Consider the following 20,958-nt stretch of genomic DNA (forward strand, 5'->3'; position numbering starts at 1 on the left):
TGAAGCGTGAGTCTCTCATCTGAAGCGTGAGTCTCTCATCTGAAGCGTGAGTCTCCCATCTGAAGCTTGAGTCTCCCATCTGAAGCTTGAGTCCCATCTGAAGCGTGAGTCTCCCATCTGAAGCGTGAGTCTCCAAGCTGAAGCGTGAGTCTCCCGGATGAAGCGTGAGTCTCTCATCTGAAGCGTGAGTCTCTCATCTGAAGCGTGAGTCTCCCATCTGAAGCTTGAGTCTCCCATCTGAAGCGTGAGTCCCATCTGAAGCGTGAGTCTCCCATCTGAAGCGTGAGTCTCCAAGCTGAAGCGTGAGTCTCCCATCTGAAGAGTGAGTCTCTCATCTGAAGCTTGAGTCTCCCATCTGAAGCATGAGTCTCTCATCTGAAGCGTGAGTCTCCCATCTGAAGCGTGAATCTCTCATCTGAAGCGTGAGTCTCCCATCTGAAGCGTGAGTCTCCCGGATGAAGCTCGGGGCGCACGCCACCGCTTCAGTACCCGAGCGGAGAGCGTCTGACAGGGAGCAACACACCTCGCACAACAGTTGACAGGACAAAGAGCACACACACTCCCACTGGAGCAGCACGAGAGGGGGGGGCAGGGCCAAGCTAGGCTGCGCCACACACACACATGCATGTAATCCCCCCCCCCCCCCCCCCCCCCCCCCCCCTCACACACACACACACACACACACACACACACCCCGTCGCACAACACATGCAGGCTCCTCCCTGCGCAAGGAGACAGAAATGGGAGGTGCAGTCAATCACTGATAGTGAAAGGCAGCCGGATAAGCTGTTTGTATGAGGGGGGGAGAGACGGGGAACCGGTCTTCATCGTTCCCAAAGTCAGAGTCGAGCGCCGGGGAACCCTAAAATTCATTCATGCCGAACGAAGGAGGGCGGAGAGAAGCGAGTGTGTGTCCCATTCCAGAGACAACACAGGAAGTAGGGCACGAGAGGGAGCAGCGAGAGAGGGAGCAGCGAGCGAGGGGAGAGCATTGTGGCGCCCATTCTCCACCCCTCGTCTTAAAGCAGCAGCAGCAGGAGGAGGAGGAGAGGGGGAAGGAGTCGGGGAGAGAAGGAGGACGAGAACCACAAGAGGCGAAGCAGCGGTCTGCACCGGCAGCGGGAGGGGGGAGGACAAAAAATGGAGCTTTGAAATCGTCCTCTTGCCTCATCCATCCCCGGCTTTTTATTTATTTTTATTCCGGCTCAGCCTCGGTTCCTCTCTCTCCGCCTTCTGGTTGTTCTGTGGAATTCTGACGATGCCTGGTGAGTGTTTCGCATGTCACCCGCCGTCCTTTGTGTGTCGCTCGGCGCTCGGGCTTCATGCGGCTGGGAGGTTGTGTGTCTGGGAGGTTGTGTGTCTGGGAGGTTGTGTGTCTGGGAGGTTGTGGGTCTGGGAGGTTGTGTGTCTGGGAGGTTGTGGGTCTGGGAGGTTGTGGGTCTGGGAGGTTGTGTGTCTGGGAGGTTGTGTGTCTGGGAGGTTGTGTGTCTGGGAGGTTGTGGGTCTGGGAGGTTATGGGTCTTTCTTTCTCCTGGCCACGAATAGAAATGTAAGACTAGAGGATGCTTCATTCAGACTGTTTACGCTGCTCTGCCTCTGTGTGCCGTCCAGCTGTGCCCTCCTCCTCTTCCTCCTCCTCCTCCTCCTCCTTTGCTTCTCTCTATCAGTGACAATGCAAAGGAGGCTTCTCTCCTAGAACACACACACACACACACACAAACTCTACTACACCCTGCGTACATTCAGGTTACTCAGTCATTGTTATATAATTGCTTTTAACTCTCAAAGGGCTTTTATTCGGAGCGGTGCATTTGTTACGCATTTGTGTGTGTATATATCTTATTGGGTTTATACAACATCAGATATGGTGTTTTGACATAACCTGCATGTAGCAGCATCACACAAAGCTGGCAGCCGGCTAACACCAATCAGATGACCGAGGTCGTTGGCCGGCTGACCTCGGAGGAAGTCGTATGTTGGAGGCAATTAGCCATTTAATAGAAAAGGGGAGAGAGCAACAGCTCATTTCATCGTGGATAGTTGAGCGGTCTGCACGAGGAGAGAAGGGGGGGGGGGCTAACGTTGGCGGTTAGTCATCGTTTGGTCCCGGCCTCGGGGAGTTGGTATTTTAGACTCAAAGTCATTTTACGGGACGATATTGAGTCAGTCGGCGCGCATCATCACGTGAGCTCTCCCAGATTTATTTACATGGATCATCTCAACGTATCTTAGACCCAGTTAATGCACCGTCTCACACATGGGTGTGAAAACACACCCAATTAGTCAGCCACCACACATCAAGTATAACGAAGCTAGTTGGCGTCTCCATGCGGCTCGTTGCCGTCTCCATGCGGCTCGTTGGCGTCTCCATGCGGCTCGTTGGCGGCTCGTTGCCGTCTCCATGCGGCTCGTTGGCGTCTCCATGCGGCTCGTTGGCGTCTCCATGCGGCTCGTTGGCGGCTCCGTGTGGCTCGTTGGCGGCTCGTTGGCGGCTCCGTGCGGCTCGTTGCCGTCTCCATGCGGCTCGTTGGCGTCTCCATGCGGCTCGTTGGCGTCTCCATGCGGCTCGTTGGCGTCTCCATGCGGCTCGTTGGCGTCTCCATGCGGCTCGTTGGCGGCTCCGTGTGGCTCGTTGGCGGCTCGTTGGCGGCTCCGTGTGGCTCGTTGGCGGCTCGTTGGCGTCTCCATGCGGCTCGTTGGCGTCTCCATGCGGCTCGTTGGCGGCTCCGTGTGGCTCGTTGGCGGCTCGTTGGCGGCTCCGTGTGGCTCGTTGGCGGCTCGTTGGCGGCTCGTTGGCGGCTCGTTGGCGGCTCGTTGGCGGCTCCGTGTGGCTCGTTGGCGGCTCCGTGTGGCTCGTTGGCGGCTCCGTGTGGCTCGTTGGCGGCTCCGTGCGGCTCGTTGGCGGCTCCGTGTGGCTCGTTGGCGGCTCGTTGGCGGCTCCGTGTGGCTCGTTGGCGGCTCCGTGCGGCTCGTTGGCGGCTCGTTGGCGTCTCCATGCGGCTCGTTGGCGTCTCCATGCGGCTCGTTGGCGTCTCCATGCGGCTCGTTGCCGTCTCCATGCGGCTCGTTGGCGGCTCCGTGCGGCTCGTTGGCGGCTCGTTGCCGTCTCCATGCGGCTCGTTGGCGTCTCCATGTGGCTCGTTGGCATCTCCATGCGGCTCGTTGGCGGTGTGCAGATGTGGTTCGGCGTGAGAGGTCAGCTAGTGGTCCTCTTGATGGTCTCCAGCTGTGGAGCCCTCGAGTGCAGCACCGAGCTCCAAGCGTCTGGATGTATGCGCTGTGACAGTGTGTGAGAGTGAGTACATATGTTTGCGTGCACAAACAAATGTTTATGCACGCAATATTGTGAACACACATGCTGCGTATGCAGATATGCTGCGAGCGCGTGCATATGCATAACATGCTCCAATCCTATTTTCGTTGACCAGCAGAGGGAGGGAGGAGCCAACGGGAGATGGAGATATGACCAACATTGTGAGAAAGGGGAAATAAGAAGAAACTCTGATATTGTTTCAAAGATATTGCGTGCACTAGTTCTATTTCTCGGGGAATAAACCTATTTATTCACTTTCCAGGGACTTTGCCCCTTAAATGCTGCTCTCGGACTGAAATGCACTGCACAATATAGAAAATCACGAAATGAAACACGATGTGCGACGATATGAAATATAGTGTAATAATATTCTGGATATCTCAGACGAGTCTCTGCAGAGCTTTATTTCTGCTACTTCCTCCATTGTTCTGTGTAATTACTCTCATGGATCATCCATTGATTTACTGAGAGCTGGTGAAGTGGAGCAGAGCATTGGATCGGACACTCATACAGGGGGGGGTCAGAGCCACACCCATGGGCCACTCTATTGGGGGGGCGGAGGAACTTATCAACAACATGACCACACACACAAACAACCAGCAGGCAGATGCGTTTGTTCAGGACTCGTTTGTTGTCTATAAATAGTTTCCTGTTGTTTTGTTGCTGAATATCAAGCATCTCCAAATGTGTTGCTTGATTTGAATGACGGTGGACGTTCGCCTCTTTCTGTCAAAGCCGTCGGTACCAAAAGGAGGTTTGGAGCGTGAAAGGAAGCGAGACGCAGTAAAGAAAATAATAATCAAACGTCTTCACATCTGAGGGATCGTACTCCGTGAGCGATGATTCTTCTGAAAGTTGAGCCGCGCGGCGACCAACATGAAGGTGAGAATATCGACTTCACTGAGACGGCGAGGAGGAGGCTGGGAGGAGGAGGCTAGGGGGAGGAGGCTGAGAGGAGGAGGCTGAGAGGAGGAGGCTGAGAGGAGGAGGCTAGGAGGAGGAGGCTGAGAGGAGGAGGCTAGGAGGAGGAGGCTGAGAGGAGGAGGCTGAGAGGAGGAGGCTGAGAGGAGGAGGCTAGGAGGAGGCTGAGAGGAGGAGGCTGAGAGGAGGAGGCTGAGAGGAGGAGGCTGAGAGGAGGAGGCTAGGAGGAGGCTGAGAGGAGGAGGCTAGGAGGAGGCTGAGAGGAGGAGGCTGAGTCTGCTCGGCTCGGATGAAGGGAGCATATGCTCATGATAGGGCAGCGTACAGAGTTGTCAATAATTGAAGCTCTCTCTCTCTCTCTCTCTCTCGCTCCCTCTCTCCCCTCTCTCTCCTCTCTCTCTCTCTCTCTCTCTTCCTCTCTCTCTCTTCCTCTCTCGCTCCCTCTCTCTCTCTCCCTCTCTCTCCTCTCTCTCTCTCCCTCTCTCCCCTCTCTCTCCTCTCTCTCTCTCTCCCTCTCTCTCCTCTCTCTCTCTCCCTCTCTCCCCTCTCTCTCTCCTCTCTCTCTCTCTCTCTCTCTCTCTTCCTCTCTCGCTCCCTCTCTCTCTCTCCCTCTCTCCCCTCTCTCTCTCCTCTCTCTCTCTCTCTCTCTCTCCTGCCCTGGAGTCTGTAGTGCAGAGTCTCTCACACTACTCTTTTATCTCCGTCTATATATTTATATTTATTTATGTATTTAACACAAACATGCAGAAGAGCTGAAGCCACACTGCCCCGTCTGTTTGATCTGTGTGCCGGTCTCTCTACAGTAAGCTGCTTTGCAGAATGAAATGGCCGGCCGGCGATGGAGGGATGGAGGGATGGAGGGATGGAGGGATGGAGGGATGGAGGGATGGAGGGATAGAGGGATGAAGGAATGGAGGGATGGAGGGATGGAGGGATGGAGGGATGAAGGAATGGAGGGATGGAGGGATAGAGGGATGAAGGAATGGAGGGATGAAGGAATGGAGGGATGGAGGGATAGAGGGATGGAGCTCTCATGTTGCTTATCGTTTCCTCTTCACTTCACGGAGAGACGCCGCCTCTTGTGTTTGGGACAACCAGACACATTTAAAGGGATAGACGTCGTCCTATCACCTTTTCATATTTAACAGTATGGAACTAAACCATCACTGTGATGAGTTGAATAAGCTCCTCCCTCCTCCCCGTCAGTGTCCTCCTCTTCCTCTTCCTCCTCTCCTCTATCAACACCTCCTGGTCCAACATGTCTCACCGTCTCTCCGTTCGCCACCAGACTTGTGGAAGCCTGCAGGGAATGGCCGGTATCCACCCATTCTCTTTTTCTCCTCCCTCCCTCCCTCCCTCCTCCCTCCCTCCCTCCCTCGTTACCTCGGTGCAGGCAGGTGGTGCTCCAGTGAACGTGTGAGGCGAGGCCCGTCCAGGGACCGTCTCCGTCTCTCATGACCCACTCTGTCTGCCGAACACTTGGCTCGCCATGCTGAGCATTTACCCCACCCACACAATAAATACTGTGTGTGTGCGTTGTGTGTGTGTGTGTGCGTTGTGTGTGTGTGTGTGTGTGTACAGAAGGCGATTGTTCATTATTCATTTGTGGGAAAGAAGAAATAATAAAAAAGGTGGAGATAGTTTCTCTCCTGTGAGAATAGGTTATATATTAATATATATTTTGGAGGAGCAGCGGCACTCCCTCCAAACCTACGAGGTACGATATGATCGTGAGCCGGACCACAGGAATGAGGAAACCCCCGAGCGTTGAGTCTTTGTAGTTAACCTTTACTCAGCCATTCTCCTCCAGAGCAGCACGGCACGCAGCTCTGTTTACTCCAGATAAGAGAACTCGAATCCAGTGACTGCATCTGAGAACAAGAACATTAAAACCTCCAAACGATACTAAACTAGTTTCACCCTCCGTCTGCAAAGTGTTGCTCCTCCAGCGCTTCACTTGAGACGTCTCTGCATTGAGCAGCAGATCTTCTACTGAAGCTCTGCAGCCCAACCGGACCTGTTTCCATGTGATTGCCTCACAGATAACTGGAGTTTCTGAAGCCTTTTTATTATTATTATTCTTTTTCCGTGCTCGAACCTTCGTTTGCTCCGTCTGGTGACGGCACGTCTTATCTGTGACATCACTGTTTCTCCAGCTTTGCAAAAACAATGTTACGATTCATCTGGCGGTGGATTCCCGGCCACATTTTTCTCTCTCTCTCTCTCTCTCTCTCTCTCTCTCTGCCCTCCTCCCCTCGTTATTCTTTTCCTGGAGTCCATCTCTCCGGCCAAGGACCCAGCGTTTTCCCACAGAGTGGCGCTGAAGGCTGGGCCTTTGTTTCCTGCTACAAGGACACGCGGTGGGAGGGAGGAGGACTTCCTGGCTGCCAACTCGGGGTCCTATGTCAGTGTGAGACGGATCTGATGATGACTGCAGCTCAAACACATATAGATTTAGCTATATTTCTCAGACAGTTGCAACCTAAATAACTCCCCAACCGGCTGCCAGCTGTTTCCTCCTTTCACCCCCTTTTCTCTGGGTTCATTTCTTTGTTCGTCCAATCAGAGCATCGGGAAACGACTTTGTGATTATACCAGAAAGATAAAAGTAGTTTTTACCTCCATAAGTCATGAGCATGTCGTGTTTATGCACAAGCTAACGTTGCTCTCCAGACTCTGGGCACGGCTCGTCCTGGGTAAGCAAGGCGCTGTCTTTTTAAATGGGATGTGGAGAGGGGTGTGTTCGCAGCAACACACACATCCTTTGGGAGCGCTGTGGTGGAGCTCAGAGGGCAGAGGCTGCAGCCACGTTCCCAGAGACTCAAAAATAGTCTGGAAAAACACACACACACACACACACACACACACACACCGAGACCAGCCGCGACTGAGGAATGCGACCCAAAGCGGAGTTGTGTGTTTTTGGGGATGCGGCTCGGAGAGGTGCCGCTGGACCATGTTTCACATATTCAGTCGATCGTAAGTGTCTTTTTGTTTTTAATCTCCTCATTCGAGGGTCACAGCTGGAAACCTCTGTCTCTGCATCCGCCCACGCTTCACTCGGGGCTGCAGCCAACTGTTTGTTGTTGTTGTTGTTGTTGTTTTGTACGGTACTTTCCCGTGTGAACTATGAATATCGAGAAAGGTCACGAACGTCGCTGATTTAAAAAAATAAATAAATAGGCAAAGCGCGTCTGAGTAGCAGCAGAGGAGCTGAGGGGGCGGACGAGGACGCGTTTAGACTCGAACATGAAAAGTATTCAGCGCCGGAGGCTCCGAGTGCGACGCTGCTATTTAGAGACGATTCTGACGGGTGAGCTCAGACCCCGTCTCCATCTGGACAATAAGGACGTGATGCGGTGAGGAGGTCGTGTCCCCTCTTTGTGAGGAGTGAAGAACACCCTTCCTCGTCTCCTCGTCTCCTCGCCTCCTTTTGCACACGTTGTTATCAGTTCCCCCTGAAGCTCTGACCCGTTACGCAAGAGTTCAAGAGGAAAGGCTTTTCCTTCTTGTGACTGATTCATATTTACTTCACAGAGTAGAATTACACTCGTTTTGTTTTTGTAATTTCTTGTTGCCTCACAAACCGGTTCACACCGGCTAGTTTTCACCTGAGCTCAGGTGACCTCGCCCCCTTATACTCTATTTATTATTTATTGTAGCTGTGTGATCAAAGCGGACGTTTATATATTGCTGCAGCAATTAAATGACAAACCAGTGAGTGTGTGTGTGTGTGTGTGTGTGTGTGTGTGTGTGTGTGTGTGTGTGTGTGTGTGTGTGTGTGTGTGTGTGTGTGTGTGTGTGTGTGTGTGTGTGTGTGTGTGGTGTGTGTGTGTGTGTGTGTGTGTGTGTGTGTGTGTGTGTGTGTGTGTGTGTGTGTGTGTGAGATCATCAGGCTCAAAGCGCTCCGACACCTCGCCGCCACGCAGGGGTTAACATCTCACACAGGGTTGGGGGTAAGGGTTAGGGCTAGACCCACTGGAGGAACCAGGACCCACTCTCACACAGGGTTGGGGGTAAGGGTTAGTGCTAGACCCACTGGAGGAACCAGGACCCACTCTCACACAGGGTTGGGGGTAAGGGTTAGGGCTAGACCCACTGGAGGAACCAGGACCCACTCTCACACAGGGTTGGGGGTAAGGGTTAGTGCTAGACCCACTGGAGGAACCAGGACCCACTCTCACACAGGGTTGGGGGTAAGGGTTAGGGCTAGACCCACTGGAGGAACCAGGACCCACTCTCACACAGGGTTGGGGGTAAGGGTTAGGGCTAGACCCACTGGAGGAACCAGGACCCACTCTCACACAGGGTTGGGGGTAAGGGTTAGGGCTAGACCCACTGGAGGAACCAGGACCCACTCTCACACAGGGTTGGGGGTAAGGGTTAGGGCTAGACCCACTGGAGGAACCAGGACCCACTCTCACACAGGGTTGGGGGTAAGGGTTAGGGCTAGACCCACTGGAGGAACCAGGACCCACTCTCACACAGGGTTGGGGGTAAGGGTTAGGGCTAGACCCACTGGAGGAACCAGGACCCACTCTCACACAGGGTTGGGGGTAAGGGTTAGTGCTAGACCCACTGGAGGAACCAGGACCCACTCTCACACAGGGTTGGGGGTAAGGGTTAGTGCTAGACCCACTGGAGGAACCAGGACCCACTCTCACACAGGGTTGGGGTAAGGGTTAGTGCTAGACCCACTGGAGGAACCAGGACCCACTCTCACACAGGGTTGGGGGTAAGGGTTAGTGCTAGACCCACTGGAGGAACCAGGACCCACTCTCACACAGGGTTGGGGGTAAGGGTTAGTGCTAGACCCACTGGAGGAACCAGGACCCACTCTCACACAGGGTTAGGGGTAAGGGTTAGTGCTAGACCCACTGGAGGAACCAGGACCCACTCTCACACAGGGTTGGGGGTAAGGGTTAGTGCTAGACCCACTGGAGGAACCAGGACCCACTCTCACACAGGGTTGGGGGTAAGGGTTAGTGCTAGACCCACTGGAGGAACCAGGACCCACTCTCACACAGGGTTGGGGGTAAGGGTTAGGGCTAGACCCACTGGAGGAACCAGGACCCACTCTCACACAGGGTTGGGGGTAAGGGTTAGTGCTAGACCCACTGGAGGAACCAGGACCCACTCTCACACAGGGTTGGGGGTAAGGGTTAGGGCTAGACCCACTGGAGGAACCAGGACCCACTCTCACACAGGGTTGGGGGTAAGGGTTAGTGCTAGACCCACTGGAGGAACCAGGACCCACTCTCACACAGGGTTGGGGGTAAGGGTTAGTGCTAGACCCACTGGAGGAACCAGGACCCACTCTCACACAGGGTTGGGGGTAAGGGTTAGTGCTAGACCCACTGGAGGAACCAGGACCCACTCTCACACAGGGTTGGGGGTAAGGGTTAGTGCTAGACCCACTGGAGGAACCAGGACCCACTCTCACACAGGGTTGGGGGTAAGGGTTAGTGCTAGACCCACTGGAGGAACCAGGACCCACTCTCACACAGGGTTGGGGGTAAGGGTTAGTGCTAGACCCACTGGAGGAACCAGGACCCACTCTCACACAGGGTTGGGGGTAAGGGTTAGTGCTAGACCCACTGGAGGAACCAGGACCCACTCTCACACAGGGTTGGGGGTAAGGGTTAGGGCTAGACCCACTGGAGGAACCAGGACCCACTCTCACACAGGGTTGGGGGTAAGGGTTAGTGCTAGACCCACTGGAGGAACCAGGACCCACTCTCACACAGGGTTGGGGGTAAGGGTTAGTGCTAGACCCACTGGAGGAACCAGGACCCACTCTCACACAGGGTTGGGGGTAAGGGTTAGGGCTAGACCCACTGGAGGAACCAGGACCCACTCTCACACAGGGTAAGGGTTAGGGCTAGACCCACTGGAGGAACCAGGACCCACTCTCACACAGGGTTGGGGGTAAGGGTTAGGGCTAGACCCACTGGAGGAACCAGGACCCACTCTCACACAGGGTAAGGGTTAGTGCTAGACCCACTGGAGGAACCAGGACCCACTCTCACACAGGGTTGGGGGTAAGGGTTAGTGCTAGACCCACTAGAGGAACCAGGACCCACTCTCACACAGGGTTAGTGCTAGACCCACTGGAGGAACCAGGACCCACTCTCACACAGGGTTAGGGCTAGACCCACTGGAGGAACCAGGACCCACTCTCACACAGGGTTAGGGCTAGACCCACTGGAGGAACCAGGACCCACTCTCACACAGGGTTAGGGCTAGACCCACTGGAGGAACCAGGACCCACACAGTCTCATGATTAGGGTTTGGGCCCCGCGATGAGGCCGTTAATTGGGCCGACATCGTGTTCCCCGTCTGATGACAACGACTTTATTGTCTCCGTCTCGTTCCGCCGGCCCGATCTCCTCTCGGCTGGTATGTGAGTGCAGAATTAATGAGCGTAAACGGTGGTCATGGGTAATTTGGGTAATTTGAATTACAAAGAGAAAAAGTATAAAAGATGTTTTTTTTATTTCATTTTTCTGGGGGTCTTGAGGGCTGTTTTTCTTTTTTTTTTAAATAATGACTCGACCCGTCGAGGTTATTTGTTGGCAAATGGGAGCCGGCTGGTTTAAAAGCAGCGATAATTACCCAAACAGGAACATTTGTGTAACATCGGGTATCTGAGATGCTGCTTCACGGTTTAAAAGTCGACTATTCCTTTATTCACTTCCTGTCTGTGGCACACCTTTTGATAATACAAGACGGTAAAGGTATGTAGTGTAATGCCTTCTATCGATTTCAGTTCCATTAATCTAGTTATGAAATAATCAATTCCAAGCCCAGAAATCACGCTTGTGTTATTGATCCTGTAAGTTAAACGAAAACATTCATAACGCTGCTTTTGGCTTCGTACCGTCCGTGTTCCTGTGAGTCTGGTGAGAATATATATATATATATAATATAATAAATATAATATACGACAAACGTATAGATCGCTGCTCTGAAATGTACCTGTAGAGGAACGGTGGCTTTTTGATTTGATTGACTCGTGCAGAGGGATCAACAGAAGCAGGATCCGATGAAGGAAGAGCACATGTTGCACATGTTGCATGTGTTGCACGTGTTGCATGTGTTGCACGTGTTGCATGTGTGTGGTGCACGTGTTGTCACGGTAACGCGAGTGACTCTCAGCATATGACGTTTCAGTGGCAATTGATTATTAACCCGTCGGCCATTGCTGCACGTTTATGAAGGCAGAGGCATTTTGAAGAAGACATTGATGCTCTTTTTCTTATCGGTTGCAATCATATTTCATATTTCATGTTCCTGGCAGCTTCCTCTTGTGTGGGTGAGTGTTGGTGCTGCTTGGGGGGGGGGGGGGGGGTCCCACCGTGTGTGTGTGTGTGTGTGTGTGTGTGTGTCTTCCATTCAGTCCAGTCGTACTCCATCATAATGACTCCTCCCCTCCCGTCCCATAAAGGGCATTGATTAAAATCAATATACCAATAACTCCTCATCGGCGAGGTCTCAGATGGCCATTTGTCGTTAGCGGTGTTGGGTTGACCTTTGCCCTCTGAGCGTAGATGCTACTTAAGGAGTTACTCATTAGTGCAACCTTTTGACCTCATTATACATTCCCTGTGTTTTCGCTGTCTTGTTTGGACGCCAACGCCCCCCCCCCCCCTCCCCCCCCCCACACACACGCACACACACACGCACACACACACACACACACACACACCTGGTGTGATAATAGTGAGTAGAGCGGTGGACACACACACACACATTCCTCTCGGTGTCCGTCGTACTGGTGAAGCTTCACAATGTTCTCCGATGACCCAGAAGAATGACCACAGGTGACCACAGGTGATCACAGGCGATCACAGGCGATCACAGGTGACCACAGGTGACCACAGGTGATCACAGGTGACCACAGGTGACCACAGGTGATCACAGGTGATCACAGGTGATCACAGGTGATCACAGGCGATCACAGGCGATCACAGGTGACCACAGGTGATCACAGGTGATCACAGGTGATCACAGGTGACCACAGGTGACCACAGGTGATCACAGGTGACCACAGGTGATCACAGGCGACCACAGGTGATCACAGGTGATCACAGGCGACCACAGGTGATCACAGGCGACCACAGGTGATCACAGGTGATCACAGGCGACCACAGGTGATCACAGGTGATCACAGGCGACCACAGGTGATCACAGGCGACCACAGGTGATCACAGGTGATCACAGGCGACCACAGGTGATCACAGGCGACCACAGGTGATCACAGGCGACCACAGGTGATCACAGGCGACCACAGGTGATCACAGGTGATCACAGGCGACCACAGGTGATCACAGGTGACCACAGGCGACCACAGGTGATCACAGGTGATCACAGGCGACCACAGGTGATCACAGGTGACCACAGGTGACCACAGGTGACCTGTGCGCTGCAGCTGCCGCCGTGACCTCCTCTGTCCAGCGGTTGTACTCGCGGCCAGCTGTCGGGCCTCGGCACATGACGGTCCCTCGTCTCCTGTAGCGAGTGTCCTAGCAGATGTTTGCACTGAATCACCCTCACTCTCTGCGTGTGCGTGTGCGTGTGCGCGTGTGCGTGTGCGTGTGCGTGTGCGTGTGCGTGTGCGTGTGCGTGTGACAGCCTGATTTCAGTTACCAACCTTCCCCACGATCCGCTGTGTCTGCCAGAGCTCTGAGTCAGGCATCCCTTCAGACTCCTAAAACTCGAGGAGATGCTAGATGCTAAAGCTACCGCGTGTGTGTTTAGTGAACAGGGTGCGTGTGTTTGCATATGTGCCATTGCCTCCCTCCCTGTTAATGAAAGGGCTCTTTGTCCCTGATACTCCAAACGGGTTCTAGAGGTGGTCACCCCAGAGCTTCAGTTTATATTCCCTCTGGTCAGTGTTTCCTCTTCTCTCTTTTGTCTTGTGTGCATTGGACCGCCAATGAGCCTAAAGAACCTAAAGAGCCCAAAGAACCTAAAGAACCTAAAGAACCTACAGAACCTACAGAGCCTACAGAGCCGACGCTGTCCACCAGTGCAGGTGCCCCAGAGCACTACTACTGGGTGTTTTGAATGCACATGTTCTTGATGTTTTCCCTTTCGCTCTCATTGTCTTCGCCCTCATGGCCGCACGGCGCTGCCAGCCAATCAGCACTCAAAGGGGTCACGCTCCTCTGGCTCCTCTGGCTCCTCTGGCTCCCTGATTGGTGCTTTTGGGCTTTTGGGCTCCGAGGCCTGTAGCCACACGTCAGTGTTCAGCTCCCACGTTCGCCGTTCTGCACCGGCGGCGTCTGACAGCATCCCTCCTCCCTCCTGCCTCCTCCCTCCTGCCTCCTCTCTTCTTCTTCTTCTTCTTCTTCTTCTTCTTCTTCTTCTTCTTCTTCTTCTTCTTCTTCTTCTTCTTCTTCTTCTTCTTCTTCTTCTTCTTCTTCTTCTTCTTCTTCTTCTTCTTCTTCTTCGTCTTCTTCTTCTTCTTCTTCTTCTTCTTCTTCTTCTTCTTCTTCTTCTTCTTCTTCTTCTTCTTCTTCTTCTTCTTCTTCTTCTTTATTGGAGCCCTGCCTGCAAACCAAGCCAGCTGTGAGGAGTTAATGAATTTTGAGAGTGTGCAGGGATCCGAATATGACGAAAGCGCATCGAATGTGTTGCAACCTCATCTTAAGCACATAATCACAAACCACCGGTCCAACCATCTCGTCGGGTTTCACATCCGCAGGTCTGCATGTTTATGTCAGAATGATCACATTTATTTATTGGTGGTAATACACGAGAGCCACAAACTAAATATTCACATAATCTACATAAACCGCTGGGGAGCCTCCAGTAGGCTGTAGAGCAGCAGGTCTGCAGGTCTCTGCTTGTTGAGATGAACACACTCCTCGTGTGTTATGAACCAGTAATTGCCCGTCTGCCAGGAAGGCGTATCGATTGTTGGGTCAACACTGGAAACACCTTCAACCGGACTCGCCACCGGGTTGCTTAACGTGCAGCTCTAACCGGAGGATCTGCTGTGGCCCTTTGGTTGTTATAGTAACCAAAGAGGGGCATTGATCGACGCCTCTTCACGTGCACTCCTGTCGTGAAATGACGCGCACCCTGTGGGTGTCGGCTTTCAAAGCGCCGCTGTTTGGAGTACATTAGTCGGGCCTATCGCGAGCCATCAGGACCAATGGAGTCCCTGGTGGCGGAGCCGGCTCGCCACGCAGGCAGCGTGTCGGACGCCTAAGTGGTCTGACGCCAGCGTGGGCCCCAGGTCTCAGACCCCAGGCCATCAGATCGGCTCTCTTTACAGGACGCTCTCAGACTCCATTACTCCAAACCCAGTCTCCATTGAGCCCGAGCGGCCTCGGTGCATCCAGACTCCTGACGGCTGACTCGAGTGTTACGGAGAAGCCTTCTCATATAAAAACAATACACTAATAACATCGTGATGTGCACTGATGGTTATAGTTATGTAAGCCTGTCGAGTCCCATGCACCGATCCACAACCTGTGTGTCTGTGGCCGTATATACGCTCACTAAAGCATCCAAACACAAGCTATTGTATGACCTGTGTTGCTTATGGCGTGACCTTTTCAATCATGCATTTTACTACCGGGCTCTGTATAGTCGCGTCTGGAAGGTTCTGGACTATTAGAGCCCCGAGTGTCTCCTTTTGTGTATATAGTTTATGAAGTATTTAGGTGGCCCAGCGTGAACTCCAGAGGAGGAAGAGAAATATTGATGGATGGCCGGGAGAGGAGAAGGCAGACGACCACGGAGGAGGAGAAATAAGAACAAGAGTGGAGATGGAGAAATGTGTTCCAGAGGGTGGGAAAGAACCCTCCCAGCATAAACTACACTCCCACACACACACACACACATCAGGTAAACACTGAACGACACATGGAGGCAGAGTAATGGAGGATCATCAAGGACACAGAAGGACGTTGGGGGAAGGTAACCCGAAAGAGCCGCGCTCTGCTCGTGATGCCAGCTGTTCGTAGTGTCGGACACCTGGATGCTTCTGCCACTGTCATTATTACAAAGTGGCCCACAATGTAAACTACACGCTGCAGTACAATCTAATGCAGATGACGCGCAGCATTATTATTCACCCGTCCACACTCTGCCACCACGTCCACCGACACTAACGCGATATGCCGAGACACAGAGGAGGGAGTACCTCGATGGCGTGGATGAAGTCTTTTCCTTTTTAGGGCGACGCATTCCTCTCTCGGGAGCACTTTGCTCTCCCGAACATGAAGAATGTCGCTCTTGGCGAGCGGCGGCACGTTCCAGTCCATTTCCACAGGAAGAACCCTGGCAGGCCTTCTAATAGTGTAAATATAAAGAAGGTGTATGTGCTACCGGTTCATTAAAGGGTCTCCGTGTCGTCGCCAGATGTTCTTCTCTCTGAGTCATAGAGGCGTCATCGTGCAGGTTTAATCCGCTACCTGTCTCTCCTCACATCCCACTAGAAAGCCTCCGTTTCCCCTCCTCTGCGCTCACTCGACTCGCTGTGTGTTCTGCCCGGTACCCAGTCAGCCAATCACAAAGCAGAGCACACTTCCTCTGCAGCGGCGCTTCGAGAGGCGAACAGCTCCTGAAACTAGATCCTCCGATGCGGAGGTGTGTGTGTGTGTGTGTGTGTGTGTGTGTGTGTGTGTGTGTGTGTGTGTGTGTGTGTGTGTGTGTGTGTGTGTGTGTGTGTGTGTGTGTGTGTGTGTGTGTGTGTGTGTGTGTGTGTGTGTGTGTGTGTGTGTGTGGTGTGTGTGTGTGTGGTGTGTGTGTGTGTGTGTGTGTGTGTGTGTGTGTGTGTGTGTGTGTGTGTGTGTGTGTGTGTGTGTGTGTGTGTGTGTGTGAGAAGCTGGCTGCAGAGGAGATGTACAGTACACACACATGCATGGATTAGTGTGTAAGCCGCCCACAGAGGGCACCACGAGCAGCGTGTTCACACTCATTACAGCTCCTGACCCTCGGCCTGCCAGAGCCGGGGGCCCGATGCTGGCAGGACCAGTAGCTTTGACCACTGGGAGGCTGAGTGGTTGGTATCATAACACTTCATGATTATTATACTCATTGTGTTGCATCACAATGGGATTATGATTAGTCAAAGTGGTTATTGTTAGCGACTAAGAGTAACTAGGTTATATTAATCATGCATTATATAAATATTATATTGTATTACAACTATGGCAATTCTACAACTTTATCATAAAACATGTATTCAATATTATGATTCTTTATAAGTCATTATAAAATGCATATTTGTATAAAGCATTGAGAATCTTTCTAGCACTATAAACAGATTATTAGTGTTTAATACTTCACGACATGTTGGAGAATAACATACTGGTTGTTATGTTAGAAGAGCTTAATGTTAAATATGAAGCTCAATAATGTGGATCAGATACAGCACACACACTCACACACACACACTCTCACACACACACACACTCACACACACACACACTCACACACACACACTCACACACACACACACACTCACACACACACACTCTCACACACACACTCTCACACACACACACTCACACACACACACACACTCACACACACACACTCTCACACACACACACACTCACACACACACACTCACACACACACACACACTCACACACACACACTCTCACACACACACTCTCACACACACACACTCACACACTCACACACACACACACACATTGTGCTCAGCCATTCACTGAAAACAGACAGGAGGGCGACGCTCTTTGCTTCGTCTCCTGATCGTCTGGAGACGTCTCCAGGGTCGGTTCTGTCAGAACACTACAGAACATTACAGAACACTACAGAACATTACAGAACACTACAGAACACTACAGAACATTACAGAACACTACAGAACACTAGAGAACATTACAGAACATTACAGAACACTAGAGAACACTACAGAACACTACAGAACATTACAGAACACCACAGAACATTACAGAACACTACAGAACACTACAGAACATTACAGAACACTAGAGAACACTACAGAACACTACAGAACATTACAGAACACTACAGAACACTCGGCTCCTGCCAGCGTGCGATGGAGCTGGGTTCTCGGGGTTGTTCATCAACGGCGTGAAAAGCACCCGTTGGGGAGCCGGCGCAGACGTGGGTGCACGAGCATGTGTGGAGACGGGGTGTCACGCCGAGGACCTTCTCACTCTCTTCCTTCACACTCACCATGCATATGCTCCGGCTCGCTCACTTCCTCTACTCTGCAGGGTGACTCAGATCTCTCTCTTTGACACTCTTAGATCTCATCTGATGCCAAGGCTGAAGGAGTCTCGCTCCCATGAGTCATTGCTCAGCCCCAGCAGCGCTGTGGAAGCCCTGGACCTAAGTATGGAGGACGAGGTCGTCATCAAGCCGGTTCACAGCAGCATCCTCGGGCAGGACTACTGCTTTGAGGTGAGGAGGCACACACACACACACACACACACACACGCACGCGCACGCACACACACACACACGCACGCACGCACACGCGCACACGCACGCACGCACACACACACCCACACGCACACACCCACGCACACACCCACACGCACCGACACACCTACGCACACACACACACACACACACACATCCACACCCGCACACCTACGCACACGCACACACACCCACCCACCCACACGCACCCACACGCACACACACGCACACACACACACACACACACACACACACAAGTTAAAAAGCGTGTCATAAAATAGTGAAAAATGATGATGGAGGGTCACAAACACACACCTGGAACTGGTCCGTATGGTCCTGCTCATTATCATTCATTCTCTCTCTCTCTCTCTCTCTCTCTCTCTCTCTCTCTCTCTCTCTCTCTCTCTCTCTCTAGGTCACCACCTCCACAGGAAGCAAATGTTTTTCGTGCCGTTCGTCAGCCGAGAGAGACAAATGGATGGAGAATCTGAGGAGGGCGGTGCAACCCAACAAGGTAAACACGACAGTGGGGGGGGGGGCGGGGCTGAGGGGGCGGGGCATGTGCAGCAATCGCCGCCAACGCCTTCGCGTACAAGTGTCCCAATTGATCCCACTAGATTATCATAAAGACGGGAGGAGCTCCGTGGTGTTGACATTGTCACAAGGTGTTCCTCTTATTTACTGGGACACGCGTCTACAGAACTCTAAACACGTCAACAGACTCCACCGGTTTGACCTTGAAGGTTCAGAGGTCAGCGTTTGATCTCAAGATGAAAATATGTTCAGCGACTTGCCAGATATATAATAAATGTATAATAAATATATAATAAATGTATAATACATGTTAATGAGGAAGTCTGAATGCTAAAGCTTGCACAGCGTTATAATTATGGGTAATTATGATAATGAGCCTCTTTACAGAGGTGTCGTCTTTTGAGGGCTGGAGTGTAAACACCTTTCCGTGTCATAAGGCACATTTTAATTACTAATTGAAGGTATGGAGCACCTTGATTTAGTGTAGGGAGTCATTTTGAAAACGGGGGAATTTGGAAAAATGTATAACACTGCTGACAATACTGAGTGAACCACACACACACACACACACACACACACACACACACACATTAAAGACTAAATTGAGCTGTGACGACTGTAGAACAGAAGATCCGGCATTTCGCTCCAATAACGTAATTACTTGCTCCTCGTTTCTCGTGGTCGTCCAGACGATTTGAATAATGGGCCAGAGATCTGCCCCCTGCTGGCAGTGTGGATGGTTGACATGACAACGAGGGCAGCACTTTGTGAAATAACAACGTGGGAGTGAGGTTTCTGTTTTAGAGACCGCAGACGCAGGAGAGAACAGAAAAAAGGGTTTTCAATCACTACCGTGAAAAGTGTTTTACGTCATTTAAAAATGTTCAAGAAGACTTGAGGCAGATCCTCTGCAGACATTTATAATTAACGTCTAGCTCGGTTCCTCCACTGAAACTATGGCTCTGAACTGTGCTCTCCAATGTTTCTAACCGACCAGGACAACAGCCGGCGGGTGGAGAACCTGCTGAGGCTCTGGATCATCGAGGCCAAGGACCTGCCGGCCAAAAAGAAATACTTCTGCGAGCTGTGCCTGGACGACTCGCTGTACGCCCGCACCACCTGCAAGCTCAAGACCGACAACGTCTTCTGGGGGGAGCACTTCGAGTTCAACAACCTGCCCGCCGTCAGGAGCGTGGCGGTCCACCTCTACAAGGACACGGACAAGAAGAAGAAGAAGGACAAGAACAGTTACATCGGACTCGTCAACATCCCCGTCGACGCCGTCACCGGCCGGCAGTTCATGGAGAAGTGGTACGCCGTCAGCACGCCCAACCCCCCCAAGGGCAAGACGTCCGGGCCCATGATCCGGATCAAGGCGCGCTACCAGAGCATGAGCATCCTCCCCATGGAGATGTACAAGGAGTTCGCCGAGTACACCACCAACAACTACATGCTGCTCTGCTCGGTGCTGGAGCCCGGGATTAGCGTCAAGAACAAGGAGGAGATGGCGTGTGCGCTGGTCCACATCCTGCAGAGCACCGGCAAGGCCAAGGTTAGTACCACGAAAACCAGTCAGACGGGTATCTCCCGAGGTACTGACGAGTCTTTACGTAGCGCTCAGAGCTTAACCTTTGACCCCGACTCAGCTGTAATGTAGAGCAGGCAGAGAGGTGGTTTCCTGGCTGCAGCAGCCTGTATTACATGTTTAACTCGAGCTAATCCCTTCCATGTATCCCCTGCGGTGCTTCACGGGACAGAAGCACAATGTATCGGATTAGTCCGCCCCAGTAGGGGCCGAGTGTCCCACGGCAGCCGGCCGCTGGACTCGGATAATCTCCCGACTGTTAGTTCACTTGACGTGTTTGTCTGGTTTTTAGCGCCGCGGCGAGACAAACGTGGGCTTTTTAAAATATGTTATTACCTTGCGTAACATCGGAGTGCGAGACGTGGGGGAGGGGAAAGCCGTCCCATTGGCTGCTGACGACAAGAGGACGAAAGGAGTCGATTAATCGAAATGAATCGAGTCGTTGAATATCTTAGAGCTAGACAAAACGAGACATTTAAAAGATGTGGTCTTCTTTTCACAGACCAAACGATTAAGTGATAAATTGAGGAAACTATTCGCCCATTTATCTACAAAGAAAGAAGTTTGACATCCCGGATGAATCCGATTACGCTCCAGAACAGACATGTTCTTAGTTGTCGTCTGGAAACCGTCCTCTTGTTGTTCTCGTCTGACTCTGTCGGTGGAATATTGTTCGGCCTTTCTTCACTGCAGCGCCTCGATCTCAGTTTCCTTGACGTTTATCTCGTCGGCAGAAGCGTTGAAACTTTCTCTGACTCGCGTCTCGTCTCAGCTGCTTAAGGAGGCATGTCCGTCCACACAGCCTGTGTTGAGGCCCGGGACTGAGCTGCTGATTGATGGAGCAGAAGGACTCAGCCGGTCCCCGCAGAGACCGGCGCGTCCTTAATCGTCTGCGATTAATTAATCCCCACTAAAACTTTTACTTCCCCGGCCCCTCTCTTCGGCTTTGCTCGTGGATGAGCTGCTCATGAAGAGATGATATTTCAAGGTTGCTCATCGTTAGAAGGACGTGTGTTGTGTGTGTGTGTGTGTGTGTGTGTGTGTGTGTGTGTGTGTGTGGTGTGTGTTGTGTGTGTGTGTGTGTGTGTGTGTGTGTGTGTGTGTGTGTGTCACCTTTTCATTGTGCATCTTTGTGGGGCTGTAAAGACGGGAGCAGCAGAACAGAACA

At 52.2% G+C, this 20,958-nt stretch overlaps 1 protein-coding gene across 6 annotated transcripts in view; it reads left to right on the top strand.

Moving 5' to 3' along the window:
• The window catches only part of LOC117740275 (disabled homolog 2-interacting protein-like), an 80,043-nt gene that overhangs the window by 35,200 nt on the left and 23,885 nt on the right, over positions 1-20,958 (top strand). For 4 of the 6 annotated variants that reach the window (XM_034546556.1, XM_034546553.1, XM_034546555.1 and 1 more), the window contains 3 exons: positions 17,497-17,650; positions 18,087-18,185; positions 19,203-19,757. In XM_034546556.1, the coding sequence (XP_034402447.1) occupies positions 17,497-17,650; positions 18,087-18,185; positions 19,203-19,757 (808 nt within the window). Of the gene's footprint in view, positions 1-716; positions 1,266-7,017; positions 7,214-17,496; positions 17,651-18,086; positions 18,186-19,202; positions 19,758-20,958 lie in introns of those variants that run through there. The other 2 variants (XM_034546558.1, XM_034546557.1) reach the window with 2 other exon arrangements.

Source organism: Cyclopterus lumpus, chromosome 12 (genome assembly GCF_009769545.1).
Source record: "Cyclopterus lumpus isolate fCycLum1 chromosome 12, fCycLum1.pri, whole genome shotgun sequence".
NCBI classification, from domain to species: Eukaryota; Metazoa; Chordata; class Actinopteri; order Perciformes; family Cyclopteridae; genus Cyclopterus; species Cyclopterus lumpus.